The sequence below is a fragment of the Amphibalanus amphitrite genome, unplaced genomic scaffold (assembly GCF_019059575.1).
Source record: "Amphibalanus amphitrite isolate SeventyFive unplaced genomic scaffold, NRLGWU_Aamphi_draft 000716F_arrow, whole genome shotgun sequence".
In the NCBI taxonomy this organism is placed as follows: Eukaryota; Metazoa; Arthropoda; class Thecostraca; order Balanomorpha; family Balanidae; genus Amphibalanus; species Amphibalanus amphitrite.
The window spans coordinates 103,657-122,993 of NW_024882210.1; the positions used below are offsets into that span (position 1 = coordinate 103,657).

Sequence of the window (19,337 nt, forward strand, 5' to 3'; positions counted from 1 at the left end):
CGACGCCCGGCCGCCGGTCACCTGCAGGAGAGACCACATTCCGAGTCTCACCGCGTGGCCACGCCAGCTGAGAGCTCCAGCTGGACACCGCGGCCCGCGCCGGGTACACTCCTGTGGCGCTCCCTCCGGACGGCCCAGCCCGGTGCGGCCCAGCAGCGACGGACACATGTAGGCCGGCTGGCCAGGGCCGCTCTCTACTAAGACAAAAACCCGTCCCGCCCGGCCTGATCTACCCTACCCTGCCAGCCCCGAGACTGCGGTCTGAAAGGGCCCGCCGGCCGACCCACTACTGGGCCGACCCGCGGACCCGACTACACAATACAACCAGCGCCGCTAGTCAACGTTTATTCTCTAGGGAGCACACACCGACACCGTCCGCTAGGCCGGACGTTGCGCCTACATATTGCACGCCTATGTCGATCCTCTATATAGGAAATCACAACCAGGAGTTTCTACTGGCAGCCGGACCGGCGAGGGTGGGCGGCAGCTCGCGGCGCCGCGGCCGCCGCCCCCCTCCGACCGGCCGGCAGCTCGCGACTAGGAACGTGCCCGGCGCGTCGCAGCCCGCGTCCGGTCCTAGAGAATATACCAGCACACGCACCGCACACACTGCAAAGATAAGGCAGAGCTGTCTGGAAGCTGGGTGATCGGTGCCGGCGCCGCCGGCGGAGGCGCCCACCTCGACCGCACTAGGGGGCGGCGTCGGCGCCTCCGCGCGGGCCACCAGCTCACCCAAGTTCGGCGGCCGACCGAATTGCGCCCGGGGCGATAAATCATCGGCGTCGCCATGGCAACACGACTGTCCGGTGTGATTTGTGGGCGGCTGGCGATGGCCGCCCTGAGTCGGCGGCCGCTGCGCCCCGGAGCTGAGAGGTCGCCTACGGGACCATTGCCCCCCGTATCGGTCCAGTATGAGACCGACTGCGGGCGCCAGCGCAGGCCAATACTGGTCTGCTCGACACCCCTACACACGCCCTCCCTCATACCAACACAGACTTTTGATTATCTCATCAAAAACTGCCGTCTACAGAGAGCTAATCGACCTCTAGCTGCCGCGGCTAGACTAGATAGAAGAGCACCTCTGGAATGTCGCTCCCTCTTACCGGCCCGGCTGGCTCAGCACACCCGGTGAGCGCACAGATACTGAAAATAAGGCAGACTTAGTTCGATGGTCGTCGCGACGGAGCAGCAACGGCTGGCTCCGCGGTCCAATAGACACCTCATACAAACACAGTGCATACAAAACGGTACAAACGCTCCCCGCCCAATCCCTGAAAATAACCGGTCCCTGAGCGAACCGGCGTGGTCCTCTGAGTGTCAGCGAGTCTCTGAGTGAGTGTCAGGAGTTCTCTGAGTGTCGGAGTGTTCAGTGTTGGCGGCGAGTGTCGGGTGGGAACTGCTACCGCGCCGGCTGCCGCCCGGCGCCGGCAGCATGGGCACGCACAGACACAGAGAGACAGAAACAGAGATAGAGAGAGCATGCTGGCTGGGCGGCGGGCGGCCGCCAAGCGCTCACTAGGCTGGCTGTTAGGCACGGCACTGCCGGTACTGTAGCTGGAAGCACTACCGGTAGGCGGTACACTGGCCGGCCCGACTCGCCGGCCAGCTACCTGACGAGCAGACGGGTGCGGGCGCCCTGGCCGGCGCCGCCCGCCCATGCCCCCCGACCCTGGTTAACCGCCGCTCGAGAAGAGCCCACAAGCCTCACTACGTATCTACGTTTATTCACCGAGAACTACTACAATGCTTGGAAACTAGGATAAAAGGAGAAACGAAAGTTCAGCCACTGAACAACTACATAGCGATCTACACGACACGACTGACCCATGCCAGGTCCGCGGCGGCGACGGCGACGGGGCCGGCCGCGCGCCGAGTCCCGACCGCAGGGTTATATACAAAACAGCCGGCGTCGGCGCAGCCCGCCGCGCGGCCTCTACGACTAACTAGTCACAAAGTTGACCACTATAGTAATAGGAGGGCTACACAGAGGGCTCAGAGAGATAGACAGAGAGACTGCTGAACGGAGGGCGGCCGCGGGAGGCCCTCGCACGGCCGCAACGGGGACACGGCCAAGAAAGACCTACGGCTATGGAGGCAGCGGCGGGCGCGGCCGACCGCTGCGGACCCGCCGCGGCCGCCGCTGCCGCCCCAAACACATTCCTTTCGAATACAGAGGGAGATCGGGCGCGGCCACGGCCGGCCGAACACCGAGTACGCATTTACAAAACTAAACGACTATCTGCGAGTTATTGCTATGACGACATGTTAGACAGAGATGGGCAGACAGGGGAGTATTTGGCACTGAGACAGTTTGTGCTCTGCACGTGGGCGCGCCGTGCTGGTTGGCACCGGAGGGCGCGCGGCGCGGCGGCCGGCGGGCGGCGGCGGCAGCTCAGAGTGGGTGGTGACCGGTCCGCCGCCGCCGCCGCCCGGCCGCCGAGCCGAGCCGCGCGGGTGGGTGGCCAGGAGCGGCGTCAGGGTACGGCCGGCTCGCCGGCAGGCACCGCCGCCGCCCCTTATTGCCATGGTTATTACTACAACACGTGAGGTCCAGTGACTGATATGCTGTGCACACGAGGGTTCGCGCAAGAATACTGCGGCGGCGGCCGGGGACAAACAGAGGCGTCCACGGGTCCGCCGGAGCGCGGCCAGGCGCCCAGACAGTGGAAGACCTGCTATACATGAACAGCTCGTGACTACACTCAAGCTCGGCAAGCGGCGCACAACAGTTAAACACACTGTTCTGGGCGACACCGCGCGTAGGAATCGGAGATGGCCGTTTGGCAAGATGCGGATGTGACGCTTTGTTGTACTACCTGACTCTACATGAGATCTGAGCGGACACCTTTCTTCCTTCCCGGCCCTGCCTGTCGGTAGTCGGAAGTACGCGCACACCACCGCGACGGATCGACAATAAATAACTTAAAACCCCTGAGAAAACTTATGCTTATTGTCTCGAAATCTCTGTCCGCCACGGTCCGGCCGTCTGGAGTCGGGCGCCGGCTGAGCAAACGTTCGCGGCTACTCTACGCTGCTGCCTGTCTACCACAACCATGAAAGACATCCAGCATACACACCTCGTCGGTGAGCGACGTCGCCGCTCCGGCGCGCCACTAGGCTGTGTACATGCCGTAGAGGGGCGCGGCGGCCGCGCTCCAGTCCAGGCCCTGCAGGCCCGAGACGTCGATGTTGGCGAACTGGTAGGGCATGGCGGCGGCGGTGGGCTGCAGGGCGGCCGCCGAGAGCGCCGCCGGGCCGCCCATGGCGCCCACGCCGGACGGCAGGCCGCCGGCCAGCTGCTGGCCCAGCGAGGGGGACGGCGCCGCCACCGGCACAGAGTACGGCGAGTACCGGAAGCTGGAGAGGCCCGAGAAGGCCGGCCCGCCGGCGGTCATCACCCGCGAGTAGTGCTGCTGCACCTGCTGCATCTGAGCCGCCAGCGGGGAGAGCGGGCCGCTGGCCGCCGCCGCCGACTGCATCACAGAGATCAGCTGCGCCCGCTTGGCCCGCTCCGTCGCCTGGATCGTCTCCTTCGGCTGCGCGTACTTGCACTCGACCGTCTTGTTCTTGATGACGTGGTGGTGCTTCTTGACGACGCGCGCGCTGTTCTCTTCATTCTCGTACGTTACGAACGCGAAGCCGCGGTGCCGCTTGGTGTTGTTGTCCATCTGTAGTGAGCACTCCAGCACCTTGCCGAACTGTGTGAAGTACTCGAGCAGCTCCTGCGAGTTGGTCTCCTGGCTGACTCCGCCGACAAACACCTTCCTCGGGATGAGCAGCTCGCCGGCCGCCTTCTGGCCCTTGGGCGTGGCCAGCTTCGGGTCGATCTTCTTGCCGTCCAGCATGTGCTCCTCCTGGTTGAGCACCTTGTTCACCGACTCGATGTCGGCGAACGTGACGAAGCCGAAGCCGCGATTTCTCTGTAACACACGACCGTGCGGTGAGAGGCCCGCCCGCGCCGCCGCTCCCCCGAGAGCGCAACTACCACTACGCCAGCCGCCACAACGCTACCCACGGCCCCATCTAGCATAGCGCGGCGCGCCGTAGCGCGCCTCTACCCCGCTCATCTACCCCAGTCGCTAGCGAGACCGAGCCGCCGCCGCCAACACTCACGTTTGTAGCCGGATCCTTGAGAACCATCACATCCAGGATGGTACCGTACGGCGCGAAGTAGGCCCGCAGTTTCTCCGGCGTCGTCTGGAAGCTGATGCCGCCCACGAAGATCTTGTTGGGCGCGTGCTCCTCCGTGGTACTGTTGCTGGAGCTGTGTGTGGAGCGCGCCTCGGAGTCGCCGCTGTCGCGCCGCTTGGCGTCCAACCTCGCCAGGCCGACGGGCGGCAGGGCGACAGTGGGAGGCGGCGGAGGCGGCGCGGCCGGCCCCGGCGCGCTGCCCAGCAGACCGTTACTGGCCACCATCAGAGACATGTCACCTGACGGCAGACGGCGGAACGGCAAGGTCAGAAACGGAGCACGAGACTCACGGGCAAGGTCATTCACGGGGCACGGGAGACACGGGCGCGGCCAGACACAGAAACAACATTCATTCAGGCATTCAGAAACAAGGCACGGTAAGACACAGATGCGGGACACGGGTCATACATGATCAGACACGGACCGACACGGAGCATGGTCAGACACCAGACTACTGGGTGCCGTCCATAAATTACGTTACGCTTTTTTGGGCCAATTCTTGACCCCTCCCCTTGTTATGCTAATGAAAACCGTAACGTGAAAAACTTCACTGTTCTTGCTTTTTATGAGATATATCATGCTCCACACAACATTTTTTTTTTACATTGAAAGTAAACCGACCATTTTGCTCAATTATTGATAATGTCCCGCTATTTGCGTTCTGAGTCTGTTACGTCGCAGAAACGCCAGTATTGCAGCCTAAGTAAAATTGATAGTGACTACTAATTTAAACTTGGCTTTATGTTGGTGTTCACGGTTCTCCGGTACATTTGTGTAGGAATTGATTTATTCGCCTACGTCGATCACTAAGTTTAAATGGTGCTTTTGTAACGTTACAGTGTACCCAAACCCCCTCCCCTTGTTACGCTATCGTTACGTTCGGTCGAAAGCCCTCCCTCCCCCTTCATGCGTACAGCGTTGCGTAATTTATGGACGGCCTCTGGAAGAAATAAGAAATACCAAGTTGACTCATTCCATCCTCCATAGACGCACACTGGACAGATAACGGCAAAAGTTGTCCTCTTTACCAGACAAGTCACGCGGCGCACATCCCCACCAGCCCACCACCACATCCCGCCTCACAAGGCGAATAACCGGCCGCCGACTACCAAGGCCGGATCAGGGATCTGGTATAACCTTCACTCGGTCGTGTTACTAACGGGCCACTTTCCAATGGCTGCGGCGGCCGGCTGCCCGACACGACCCGTCACTCGAATCATCCCGTCTGGGCCCACAAATCAACACCGACTGGACGTGGTTCTCCGTAAACATCGAACCCTCTCACACCCTCCCACCGCTGCTCTACAGATGACCCAAGACGGACGAGGAACATCACTGACCCTGACAAGCGTCAATACGGAGCTGGGGCGGGCAGCGGTCAGGCCAGACCGATACTGACAGCCAGGTGGGGCCGGAGGGTGTCTGGCACGTTACCTAGTTACCGACTGCTGATACAGATCACCCACGGTGGGCGACCTGTCCCTAGAGACGGACCGGGGACAGGGTGGGATGGACCAATTCGTCAGCTAGCCGATCCAGTGAACTGGGACGAACCAGGACGGACCACGGCGGACCGAGCCGCGTTGGACTGATCTGTCCGCCAGTCGGTCCAGTAAACTGGAGCGGATCAGGACGGGCCACGACGGACCAGGACAGACCGCGCAGGGTCGGACCAATCTATACGCCAGTCGGCCCATCGAACTGAGGCGGGCCAGGACGGACCCCGGCGGACCGAGCCGGGTCGGACCGATCTATAGTCTGGTCCAGCGAACTGGGGCGGGCTAGGACCGAGCCGGGTCGGACCGATCTGTCTCCCAGTCGGCCGATCCGGGGCAGGGCGGGGGCGGATCGAGGCGACAGGGACGCGGTGCCAACACCGACACCGACACCCACCCACACCACACGACTGATGGTCCCGACGGCAGACGGATGTGTTGACTCGGTGAGTCACGCGCCCCAGCTGGCTGCTCTGCGGTGACCTAGCTCAGCACGGCAGCGCAGAGACTCAGCTCAGCTCGGAGAGACACCACTCAGCGGCAACTCAACGTTAGTCAGCTCAGCCCAATTTAGCAAGCGGTTCAGCTCAGCAGCGCCAACTCAGCAGCGGCACAGCTCGGCAGCGCGGAGACTCAGTTCACATCAGCAGGGACACGACTCAGCCCAACTCAGAAGCGCCAACTCAGCAGCGGCTCAGCTCGGCAGGTCAGCTCAATGACAGCCAGCTCATTATCAGCCAAGCTTCTCTACAGCTGAGACTACAGCCCAGCCGGCCGCTGATGGGCCCGGCACATCCGGCGGGCTGCCCGGCCGTCCGGACCGGCTCACGGCAGAAGCTACTCAGCGGCACCGTCAGCGGCCGGGCCGCACGCCAGACCCGACTGGAGACAGCGCGGCTCACGAACAGTGCGTTCCCTCGGGGTCCGAACGGACGGACAGGCGGAGACGGCTGGCCGCCGGTCGATATACCGGTACCGGTCCGCCGACCTACCTCACTGCCCGCCCACCGCCGCCGCCGCCGCCGCCGCCGCCGGTTTACAAGGTCGCCGCCGCGCCGCCGACCGCTGCGGAACGCAACAAGAGCGCCGGCCGGCCGGCGGGACCACGTGGAGCCGGCCGTGGCGCGGGGTTTATTTGCAGGAGGCGTGCCGGAGAGGTCGTCCGAACTATATCACAGCGGGCGCCGCGGCGGCTGACCGGTAGTTCCGGCAGCTGCTTATTTGGAGAGCAGTGCCGAGCCATCTGTGTGGACCCTACCGAGCGTCCATCACAGCACTAACTGACCGGCAGTCTATGCTCGGCATCCAAACTCTCTCCAGCCGGCATCCGATACAGACATTCCGTCCGGCATCCAGACACGGTCTGCCGACGGCGTAATGGCCGTCACAGATCCAGGAGACCTGCCACAATCCCATCATTCCAGTCACACACATCGGACCTATGAGTTGTGACAGCCAGACGCACCGACCCCCGAGTCAAACCGGTCCTGTCCTCTCCTCCGTCCTATAGTCACCAGTGACCACCATATCGGGTATGGCCGGGCTGAACGATCCGCCGACCCAGTCAGCCAAAAACGGGCCGCGGCTCTCACCACGAGACCCGGCGTCAGCACTGCGGTCCTCCCTTCAGACGGAGCGACCCGCCGGGGAGGCCAGCTCCGCAGAAAGCTGAGAGCAGCACTCGATATTCGCGGCGGCTCTTACCTCGGCCCCGGCCGGCTCGGCCGCTCGCTGACTCGCCGAACGGGGCCGGGATGATCTGAGACCGTCCCGTCCCTGGCCGGGGAGCGGCCGCTACCCACTCGGCCTCGATCCCGGACCGGGGGCAGGGGTGAGGGGCGGACGGAGCAGCTCTCTGATGGCGGCCGGCATGCGAGCCTGCAGCCTCCGTCGCCGGTTAGTTAATGCCGAAATCGATGCGCCGCCGGCAGCTAATGAAGCCGGTACTGCGTCAGAGGCCGGCCGAGCAGCCGATGGACCCGGACATTGAGCACGAGATGGGAGGATTGACGTGGGACACGAGACAAAGAGGACAAATCTGTGACACGAGACGAGAGGACAAATCTGTGACACCAGACGAGAGGACGGCACTGCGACACCAGACGAGAAGACAGAGCTGCGACACGAGACGAGAGGACAGAGCTGCGACACGAGACGAGAGGACAAAGCTGTGACACCAGACGAGAAGACAGAGCTGCGACACACGAGACGAGAGGACAGAGATGCGACACCAGACGAGAGGACAGAGCTGTGACACCAGACGAGAGGACAGGGCTGCGACACGAGACAGAAGACCAGAGCTGCGACACGAGACAAGAGAGCACGGAACCGTAATATGATACTAGAGCCTAGAGGGCAGTCCTGGGAAACGAGACAAGAGGATAACACTGCGACAACACAGAGATCACGGAACCATGACGCGAGACTAGATAACAATACCGGGACATGAAATACGGGGATTTGTAAGCACATGTTGCTTAGGCTTGACCTAACGTCAGGGGAAAAGATGAGTTTCCAGAAATGTGTCGTGTTACGTAAAACTAATAATTCCGGGTTATTGCCGGGACTGATTGACTGCAAAGCGAAGTAGATGCTTCATACCATTCGAGTTTACAACCATTTCCTGGGTATATAACTTTAACTATGACCTAGCTTGGTAGCATCCCCAATATTCATAGGTGTTAAAAGAATACAAAATAACTGGGTACTCGTAGCGTGTAAGGCACTCGTCCCCAAGATCACTCACGAGTCACAGATCATTCCAAGGAACCAGCCTCATCCCCCTTCCAGCACCCCCAGTCGACCCAAAGCGACCCGGCGGCGTCCGCCGACGCACGCCAATCCATCCCAGTATTAGACTAGTCACTCAATGCCTCCAGACGCAAATCAGCGAGCAGCGGCCGCGCAGAAAAACAGCCGGCGAGTCAGAGAGCGGCGGGCGGGGGCGGGGGCGGCGCCAGCTGGGCGTCAGCCACCGCGCGAGTCTCAAATCACTGTCAATAACATCACACCGCTCCAGACCCAGCCAGACTAGTCTCAAAACATCTCTGACCGGCAGCGGCGATAAGCCGACGATGGTCGCAGAATGATCGGCGGCAACCGCCCGACGATCAACAAATGGGCCGTGTCAAAGGCTGGCGGCGAATGCAGCGTTGTTGAGCAAACGACCGTTTAAATTCTGCAGTGGCAATTGCGCCTCTGAAGTGAAACGCGATGCAGCAAAAGCAATACCAGTGATCTAGCAATCAATAGAAGTAATGCCACAGCGCCGAGCATAGCAGCTACAAACTTGGCAAAAACTGCCGGCGGACGAACCAAGCGACCGACCGAGCGGGCGGACCGGCAGGTCAGAGGACATCGGACACAGATTCCGCCAACGGCTGGAAACCGGCCCTGCTCGTCTGCAGAGTGAGCTCTATCATAACAGAGGGCGGCGCTGCTGGACCACATAAACAGCGCGTCCGGCCGGCGCGGCGGTGACCGACAGACACCTCAGCTCTGTGCGACCACCACGGCCGCCTACCGGCCCCCGGAGACCGGCCATCGGGCCACAGCTGACCCGTGTGAACGGTATCAGTGGCACCCAGCAGCCACCGCGAACGGGTTAGACGTGATGCCGTCCATTAATCTGCCCCGGCTTCCGCCGAGGTACGACGCTTCATTGCATTCAGTAAATAAAATCTGCGCCCTGGAAATCCGCCGTACATTAGGTGGCGGTCATTATGTCGGGTTTGACGTTTTCATAAGCCCAATTACCGGGCGACACGCTCTCTTCACTGGAGCACGACGAGCAGCTGGCACGCACGTCCGCCCCCGACCCCGCCCGGCGGCGGGCGGCGGGCGGCGGGCGGCGGGCGGAGGGCGGCCTTCTGGGAAGGGTGCCGGCTGCCCAGGGCGGTCCACGGCAGAACATCTGCCCTTCTGCTCCTGCAGACCGATACGGCCAGAGCCCAAAGGACCACCGCGGCCGGTGACTGAACGCCAGTCTGCAGCTGCCCCGAGCCGGCCGGCCGCCCAGACCAGCAGCCGTGTGTTACGCGCCTGTCGCACGGGCCCAGTCTCCGCTCCCCGCGGCTGTCTGTAGTGGGCCCCTGTCACAGCTCCCCGCTCCCCTTCGGCCGTGTGTAGGATGTGTAATGTGTACCGCGCCCCTGTCTCATCCCAGCCCTCCGCAGCCGTCTGTAGTGTGCTCCTGTAGCAGAGTGGCCGTATGTAGCATGCGTAATGTGTACCATGCCCCTGTCGCACCATTCCCGTCCTACCCTCCACGTCCGTCTGTGACGTCACCATACTCGCGCGCCGCCGCCGCTCGGTCGTCCCCTCGGTGTTTTTCTCGGCGCCGGCCGGCCGAGTGCCGCGCGCCTTTGTGCGACTCCAGCGGCCGGCCGGCGCCTACACAGGGGACAGGAGCGGCGGTCTCCCCTGGGCTCCCCTCCGTCCGACCTTCCCAACAATACCAGTCGGCAGACGCGGCGGGGAGCCGGGCTTAGCGCACCCGTCTGGTTGGGGCCCGCCGCTGAGCCCGGAGCCAGCCACAGCCAGCGGAGCACACAGGGCAGGCCAGACACCGTTTCAAGAGCCGTTTTTCGCAGCTCCGCGAGAGCGATGAACGACCGACTGAACAACGACCGACCAAGCAAGCAAGCAAGCATTTATCAGAGGTAAAAATATTGACATTACCGGCCATTCGTCCGTCCATCAACGGCGACAGGGAACGGACAATATCCGACTACCATGCAGACAGCCAGAGCTAGACAAGATAGCTGGCAGACCAGACAGACTGCGTGTGGACTATGGACAGGAGGGAGCCGCTGTTCTGGCAGAGAACCATCACGTGCTAGGTTGGTGGCACACGCACCCATACTGCGCACCACACAAGGTCAGCATGCCCACTGTGTGTGGCTCGTACGAGCAGGCATCATTGCGTGTCTGCGGCGGGTACCGCACACTGCCAGCTCTGTGGCGCGGTGCCACGCAGCCGGGCGCCGTCTTACCTCTCGTGGCTGAGCTCTCCGTCGGCGGTGAGCCTGTGCGCTGCACGGCCGCCCGCCTGGTATCGATCACACACACACACACACACGCCCGCGCCGGGTGCACCCAGCCGGCTCGGCTGCTCGGCGACAGCTCTCTCCGCGCACACAGACACACACAGACCGACACTGACTCGACCGAGCTCGACTGGAGCGGCGCCCGGACTGACGAGGGGACGCCGGGCGCCGCCGCCGCCGCCGCTGGAGCGAAGGCCATCTGGCGAGTGGCAAAAACAGCCCCACCTGGCGGGCGGGCGGGTGGCGGGCCTAGGGGTGCGGACCGGCGGAGACGGGGTCGACCCTTCTGCCCGCCCGCCGACCCCCGGAAGCGATGGGCGAGGGAAGCGCCCGCGCCGGGAGGAATGCGGGATTGGGGACAGCGCCGACACCGAAAATACCGCAAACAGCTACTGAATGGCGAGTCGCCGGCCGCGGCCGCAGCGGCCAAGGGTCGGAGGCAGTGGGCAGGGTGGTGGGGTAGGATGGACGAACAGGGTATCAGCAGGGACCAGACGCACCACCGGCCTTATCATCGCGCGTGCAGGCCTGCTGCGGCGAGCGCGACGCAGGCACACACCGCCCTCGGCCCTCCTCTGGACAGAGGGCAAATTACGGATCGAACGCATCAGGCAACACAGTCACCCGACGCCGGCTGACGACACGGTCATGTCTTCACCATCGCAGTACCACCCACACACTCTCCACCCCCTCCCCCCCAAAGCACGCACAGACCCGAAGCAACATGATGCCCGTCGAGACATTCAACAGACTCAAACATTCAAACACAGAACATTTTCAAAGCAAAGTTCGCCGGCTGAAAGCATTCCATGTAGTGGCACTGGGCTACATTCAGCTGATGCAGCCGAAGCAGTTGTGCAATGTGCAATGTGCATTAGATCGGATTCCCCAAATTATGTCGGAATTGAGGTGCGAGTGACAGCTCGTTTTCGACGTAAATCGCCTCATAAGTCGGTAACCACCGACTAAACCACCAATACAAATGTGTTGGTGAGCATTCAGTCAGAAAAAAGATTAATAGGTGCCGTGTCATGAATAGGTGCCTACCTCTTTCGTGTCAATGGCTGCTTCCTCGACCGTCCTGGGCAGGTCCGACAACCGGACCACGGCTGGCGCTCAGAGGCTACGGCGTGGTGCTGCACCGGTTCCCATTGGTCCCGTGTCAGTCTCCCACCGGTTTCCTCACCTACCCTCCATCGGTCCCCCCCCCCACCCCACCCCCACCGGTTCCCTCAACGTTTCGCTCACCGATCCCTCCCCTTGTCCCCTGCTACACCGGTCGGCCTTCGGTCACCGTTTGAAGGCCGGGCTCTCGGTAATTTCACACGGTACCGCTGCCCCGCCCAGCAGTTTGCTACTGCCCCTGAGCCGTCCAGACCAGACCCGCCGTCCACCGCTGTCCAGCCCAGCCTCGCTACCGATCGCGACCATGGTCCAGCCCCGATCAATCTCCATACGGGAGAGCGGAGCCGCCGGACTGTGCAACTCCCACGGCTAGAGCGAGTGGGCCGCCGGCGTCCGCCCTCGGCCGGCAGGGGTCCCGAACCCCCGGCTGGACCCGTGCTCCTCTATTGGGGAGGGGATTTAAATAGACGGGAGGGGGCAGCGGTGAGGCGGGGAGGGGGGGGGGCAGATGACCTCACGAGACGCGGGTTATTATACGTATGTACAGTCTGTCTTAAAAGTACCGCGCAAAGTGACGGTGGATCCATCAAGCCTGACCGAAGAAGGGCCTGCTATAATTTAAAAAGTCACCAAACCAATTCACCTGGGGGATGGACGAGGCTGTCATTAGCTTCGGTGACTCAACTTTAGCAGGCATTTCCTCGGTCAGGCTTGATGGATCCACAGTTACTTTGCGCGGTACTTTTAAGACAGACGGTACAGTCACCGGGCATTGAGGTCAGATCAGTGGCCGGTGACCATTGACCGGCAACTGAAGACCAAGCGACCACTGACCAGCGACTGCTAACCACTGACCAATGACGACCAGCGGTTAAACCATGGAGGCCAGAGTCATTGACCAGTCACCCCCAGCAGCGAAAATCTCGCCAGTGCAAGCACTGCGGTCCATATCGAGTAAATCAGGCAGGTGGTGCAACCACCAGCAGTTCGTCAGCTGCCAGTCCAAACGAGAAACGAGACCCGGCCGCACGGAAGTGGAACACTTCAGTGCGTTATTGATCACGCCACCCAGACAGTTTTAATCCAGATGATGATGAAAGGTCACGGAGCACAAACATTCATTCATCAAAGTGCGGGGCACTGAGGGATTCGGGCTGCCGGCAAACTTCCCAATCCGTTTTACGGTGGCAATAAAGAACAGCCGAAACTGGCAGCCGTGAGTCGAATGTCACACGTCGGCGGACGTGCTCATAAAACCCCCCTCAGGCTGTCACGCCGGGCAGATATTTGCAAATATCGCCAGTCCCCTACAGTTGCAGCGGTGCTCAATCAGCCGGCGGAGAGGTTCTCATTAACAAACACGTTTCGAGCCAGATGGATGTTAGCAGACTCCGGCTAACTACATACATTAGCGCGCCCAGCCGGCAGCGCAGGCCTGGCCATGGCCAATGAGGTACTGGGCCGCAAGCCGGCAAAGAACGTGGAAATGAGCGCCGTCACTCAGGCTAGGAGACGGACCATACGGGTTCCGACTCACGCGAAAAGTGCGGAGCGAGCGGTGAGCACCGGGCAGGGCTCTCATTGCCGGCGCTCTGCAATGAAACATCCAGCTCGCAGTTCCTGACCATTTTGACCAGCCAGCCGGTCGGTCGGTCCAGAGCTGACCTTTCCAGGTCAGACGAGAAGCCATGGTGGGCCGGAAGGAACACAGGCTACCCAGCCATGTGAGCCGCAAAGGAGCCACAGCGCCTGTCTGTCGGGAGCCACAGCAGCCCCAGCGGCCAGCACCATGGCCGTCCGTCAGCGCACCGAGACCGCCATGCCATTGTCCACTCCGACAGCCCGCCGGCCGACGTCTGGGAGCTGACGGCACAATGGACCGGTCGACTGGCATGGCGTGCCGCGCTCCTCCCCATCCCAGGGACAGGTCACGAGCATCAGCTGCCGGCGGAAGCGACAGCCATCAATCGGTCCACTCGGCCGGAACTAGCCACGTCGACCGCCGCCCGACCCGGGCTGACCGTCAGAGTACAAGTACAAACACGGTCCGTGCCCGCCGTGATTCATATCGCGTGTCAGAGCAGCCGCCCGGCCAGACAGCAGAGACAGCACAATGAGAGCACTTCAATAGTTCATCTGACTCTGCCCCTATCGTGGCGGCTTGTGTGTGGGCGTGAGCGGGCATCATTCCGCGACACACGAAGGAAAGAACAACACTGCAACAGTGGCTGACCTCTCGCTAGGGAAGCCGGCCAATTACACTTCTTTGATAAGCACGCTGCACCGTGCCAAGCACTGCAAAGATCAATATGTCGAGCAGAGTCGGGTGAACCACAACAGGAGAATTCAGTGGCGGGGTGGCTCTTTAACCTTTAATTTAATTGATAAAAAGAAATAAATGTTGAGATATATCACAAACAGCGCAGCATAATGGCATCAATAAACAGTTCAGAGCTGTCCTTCCAAAATTGTCCTTACTGACAGTGATGACCCGTTCTACCTAAGACGGCGGGCACGACTGACCACGAACTGACCTGCTCTGTAGGAGGCAGCGGACACCAGCTGGTAGGGCGACACCAGCGGCAGAAACCCCTTCAGCTGTTCCCGGGCGCGAGCTGCTGCTCGACGCAGCCGACCCATTCGCACACGGGGAGGTGGCACAAACATTGTCGGCCCACGTGATAATCGATTTTCACACACGCGCCCCGCTCGATCACTGAGCTCGCATTGCGCGCGCGGCCGGCCCCGCGCGGCGGGCGGCGCGACCCGGCGCCTCTGATTGGACGTCTCGGTCACGTGGGCGACCGCCCCGGGGTCGCAGTGGTGACGTCACACCAGCTTAGCGACAGGTCGGGAAGGAGTGGAGCAGAAATAGCCGGTAAAGGGAAGACCGGGCGTGGCAGCACGGGTCAGAAGCCAAGGCACACTCAAGACTGCAAATAAGCGATAGGCATTGGTGGCAACGACAAATAAATGATAGCTGTAACCGGCAACAGCTTCGAAATGTTTCATGCACATCAGTGTTAATCAGAGCTTTCCGTTGTCAGAAAAAAAAAATGTTACTGTAATGAATAAATATGTGATATGATAAATTGGGTCCAGACTCCATTTTGATGTTCTACACCAGAGTTCCCACAGATATTATTCAGTGGTAGCATGGGCATAGAGTGGTTAAAACCAAGCATTTCGTTAGAAGGTTATTTAGACAAGTCATTGCTGGTTGAGCTGACGCATGCCCAACACATGTCTGGGTTCACTGTCAGTTAACGGCAGCTTTATTCCGATCGTTACCGTTAAATCAATTCACATAATTTTGTAGGAAACAGCGATACATCGACGAACTGGACGGAACATCACACAGCCCGGCGGGACAGGGTGAGCTGGCCGGCACAGTGCAGGGCCGGCAGACGGCGGCGCCGCGCCGGGCACCTGGCAGGCCGCCGGGGACGGTCTCGGTAGTGCACGAGCACAGCAGCGGCACTGCAGCGCGACAACGGCACGCGCGCCAGCTGGCACCTGCGGCCGATCGGGCGACACGGCGAAATCCAGCAGAGCTCCCGGGCGGCGCGCCCAGAGATCCAGCAGAGCTCCCGGGCGGCGGGCCCAGAGATCCAGCACGGCTCCCCGGGCGGCGGGCCCAGAGATCCAGCAGAGGTAGGTTCCCGGGCGGCGGGGCCAGAGATCCAGCAGAGGTAGGCTCCCGGTCGGCGGGCCCAGGGATCCAGCAGCGCTCCCCGGATGCACTCACAGATCCACCGGCTGGGCGGCACGTTCAGAGGGATCCAGCAGAGGTAGGTCCCCGGGCGGTGCGCCCAAACTCAGCTCTAGCGCTGAGTGCCGGGGCACCCAGAGACAGCGAGCCTTTTTTAGACAAGGATCCAGCAAAGTTCCCTAGCCGACGAGCCCGGAGGGATCCAGCAAAGTTCCCTGCAGGGTCCACCATCGCTCCGACTCCTATCGGTAGCTGGCAGACCCCCTCCCCTCCTCAGCGGTGGTATACCCCGGGACGGCCCGGCGCGCGTCCCAACCGGACGCAGTCCAATGGTGCGTGTCTCCGGAATTTAGCGAAATGAAGCCGACAGAATTCTACCGCAGACGGTGTGAAATTACACTTACTGTAATGCCAGGGATGTAAAACTAACGACGAACGTGAAACTTACCAACCATCGCAGACCGTTAAAAAATCAGTGTACTGTAATTGCGCCCAATTAGCAACGCTGCGGCGATGTTTTTGAGTAAACATAAAAGCGAGCACCTTAAAAAACACCCGTGCACACGATACGCATTAGACACTTGGAAGTTCAAACAAGTTCAAGTTAGCAAACTTCATGCCATGCATTAAAATACCTCAATTAAAATTCCTTGAGCATCCGATGAACGCAAACAACTGAGCACTCACAGCGAGCTCGGCAAAAACATCCGACAGGAAACGTAAAAAGACCGGGCTCGGCGCCACCCAGTTAATTTGGCGGCCCAAATCAGGCGTGCAATGTCACTGAGCGGGTTAATGACTCGGCTCGGCAGGAGTGGAGGGATTACCCCGGGGGGCGGGCGGGCCAATGGAGCGGCTCGGTGAGGAGAACTACCCTCGGGCTGGGCTGGTGCTGCGGTTGGGCAGGTGTGGAAGGGTTACCACAGAGGGCGGCTATTGGTGCTGCCCGGCAGGTGGTGATGGTGGAACCCCTGCTGACCCGTCCGGCACCTCCCACCCATCAGTTTAGTGGAGAGGGCACCCCTCAACCCTCCATCCATCCGGTGGGCAGGGCCGTCACTCCCGGGCGCACCCGTCATCCCACCCGGCGCCGTCTGCCGCGGCTGAATCACATCTGCTCGCACCAGCCGTGCGGACCGAGACTCGGCCGGCGGTGGCCACTGGCCAGTGGAAGCGAGGCGAGGGACACTTGGCGACGCGCCCGGCCCGACACCCACCTGACGCCATCAACATACCAGGCCGGCCCTGTGGTGTGCGATCTGTCGCCGCCACGTGCCGGCGCCGGCGCCACCGAGTACCGACGTTGGCACTCCTCAGATACGGCGGCAGGAGTGCCGGACCTCATCAAGAGGAGTGCTGAGTGTCAGCGTGGCAGTTGGCACTCTTCAGATACAGCGGTATGAGTGCCGGACCTTATAGACAGGAGTGCCGAGTGCCGACGTCAGCACTCGCCGCATACAATGGTATGTGCGCCGGACATTCTCTATATACGTTCCTGAGTGCTTCTGTTGGCACTCCTCGATATAGCAACAAGAGTGCTCGCTGCCATCACACCGGTAGTCATTGGTCTTCCAAATCCGATTACGTTCCAACATTTCCAACATATGCTTATCATCCCGCCGTCCGTGCAATGGAGACGCTGCACCATATAACACACTGTCGGAAGTAGATTACATAACACTCCTTTGTTATCCTTTACAACTCCAGCCTTTCCATCGTCTTTCCTCTATCTAATTCCACTCGACCTACTGCCTATCCTTTCTCTCCGGCCCTCCACAGTATGTCAGTGTCATCGTATCTGCCAGTGCTCCCCATTACCGGCGGCTCCTCTCCGTCTTGGTCGCTATCTATCACCGGTATCCTCCCGTCCGGCCGAGTCCATCATCTCGGTCCCAGCTCCCCCACTCTCTCCGCTCTCTCCCAGTCTGCTCGGCAGCTCTGGGGACCGGCTCGCGAGGTCAGCAGCCCAGCCCATATCCCGATACAGAGCCGGCCGGCAGCCTGTGCGGCCGCCGAGCTATTTGTCAATAGGGCGGCCTTGTCCCCGGCGGATCAGAGTGCGCCGAGCGCCGCATAGAGCGGCGGTGGCATACAGGGCGGCATCGATCGGCCACGCGCCGCGCCGCGACGGACGACGGACGGCCGAGCGGCGCGTATGGTGATGCACAGCGGAACAGGGCATTCATCGCTGTAACACAGGCCAAAGCTGCAGAGCAGAGCAGGACATACACAGCCGTAACACAAGACTACATTGCAGAGGACGGAGCGGCACATGTAGGGTTGCACTGTTGTGCGACAGAGCGGCTTATATTTCATACACTGCTCCAGAGTATAGGGCCGTAAAACGCACCAAAGGGCACGCGCTCCTATTCGAGCTAAAGAGCAGCATCTCTACCACTTTACAGAGCCTTCGAGTGCCTCGTTTGGAACGAGCTGTCAGTAATTGACAGTTGGTATGGATGGTCTGTGCAACATAAATATCAAAGGTTCAGCTGTGAATTTCCACTGAAGGCTGACGGGTCCGACCGCTCTGAGTCAGGAGTCAGCACGTGGGGACGGGTCGGGGGGTCGCCACCGCGCCCCGTCGCCCTGTCCTCCGCGGAGTACTCTGTCCTCCACAGCCGTCCCCCCGATACTCGCGCAGTGTTTATGAGACATCCAATTTCCAGTAAGTCCGCCTGGTCGCACGGCCGACATCTGTTCTCGATCTGGCGTGCTGTGCAGAAGATTACTTCATTTGGCGACGGCTCTCTGAAAGGATTCGGGGAGGCCTAGGGAGTGATAACTGCCGTTCCAGGGAAGAGTTCATACTGTTATTTGCAGTTCTCTTCTACTATTTGAGATAGCGTTGAAGGTCAGTTTAGATAGGATATCTCGTTTAGGATCGTCCAGGGATTATCGGAGGTTACTCAATCGTCGAGCTTCGTTTAGTTTGTGTGGATTCCCTTCTACCTGAGACCACCGATAAAGGTCATCAGCGCGGTGCCTGGAACAGTGAGGCCATCGAGTTCACAGGACGAGTTCCTGACTGTCCACTCGTTCCATACACGTTATGTGCGGCAAATCCCACTGACCGGAGCGGCAGTGTTGTGGCCACCGTCCGAGGGCCGGAGGTGGGAGCGGCAGGTGTGCAGGGAGCTGGGCGGCGGACAGGTGTAGCTGCCGGCCGCCGCGGAACTGCCTCGTCAGGATGGGCAGTGAGGGGCACCGCACGCCCCTCGTAGGACGGACAGGGCGGAACAGGCCTCAGCCACCGCCCGACTCCCCTGTCAACACGCCGGGTGTCGACCGCTGTCAACACACGGCCCGGGGGAGGGGACCGCACTGGCCACACTCAGCGCCGGCCGGCTGCCCTGCGTCCGGCGCACAGACGGGCGCCCCGCGACCACCGCGGCAGACACTCCGTGCGGCCGCGCCGGACGCCCGTACCGCCCAGCCGAGCGGGGGCAGTTCTTGGCATACTCCTCGATAGTTACACATCAGTTCATGCATGGTAGTCCTAAACAAGGCCATGTCTGGGAGATTTTCCTGATGGACAATCCCTAAGGGACAATGGCTGCACAGTCCATAGCACAGACAAGCTCCTCGGACGCCGGATCTCTTTAAAAAGCATACACGGCCGGATCCAGCCGCCTGCTTTATTTTTATTCATTTCGCGCGGAGCAAAGTTCAACGCCACCAAGCAAGTGGGTCCAGGAACTGTAGACTATGTCCTGCATTTATTTTGCAATATTCGCGGTATGAAAATATCTTGTATAAGCCTTA

The 19,337-nt window shown here is 60.9% G+C and overlaps 1 protein-coding gene across 5 annotated transcripts in view; it reads right to left on the minus strand.

The window, feature by feature from the left end:
* Positions 1 to 329: 329 nt before the first annotated feature.
* LOC122365127 (RNA-binding protein Musashi homolog 2-like) overlaps positions 330 to 19,337 on the minus strand; it is a 99,666-nt gene continuing 80,658 nt past the window's right edge. For 2 of the 5 annotated variants that reach the window (XM_043336087.1, XM_043336090.1), the window contains 2 exons: positions 4,114 to 4,430; positions 330 to 3,920 (listed from right to left, as the gene is read on the minus strand). In XM_043336087.1, coding sequence (XP_043192022.1) covers positions 3,114 to 3,920; positions 4,114 to 4,430 — 1,124 coding nt within the window. In that variant the 3' untranslated portion in view covers positions 330 to 3,113. Of the gene's footprint in view, positions 3,921 to 4,113; positions 4,431 to 14,394; positions 14,610 to 19,337 lie in introns of those variants that run through there. The other 3 variants (XM_043336089.1, XM_043336086.1, XM_043336088.1) reach the window with 3 other exon arrangements.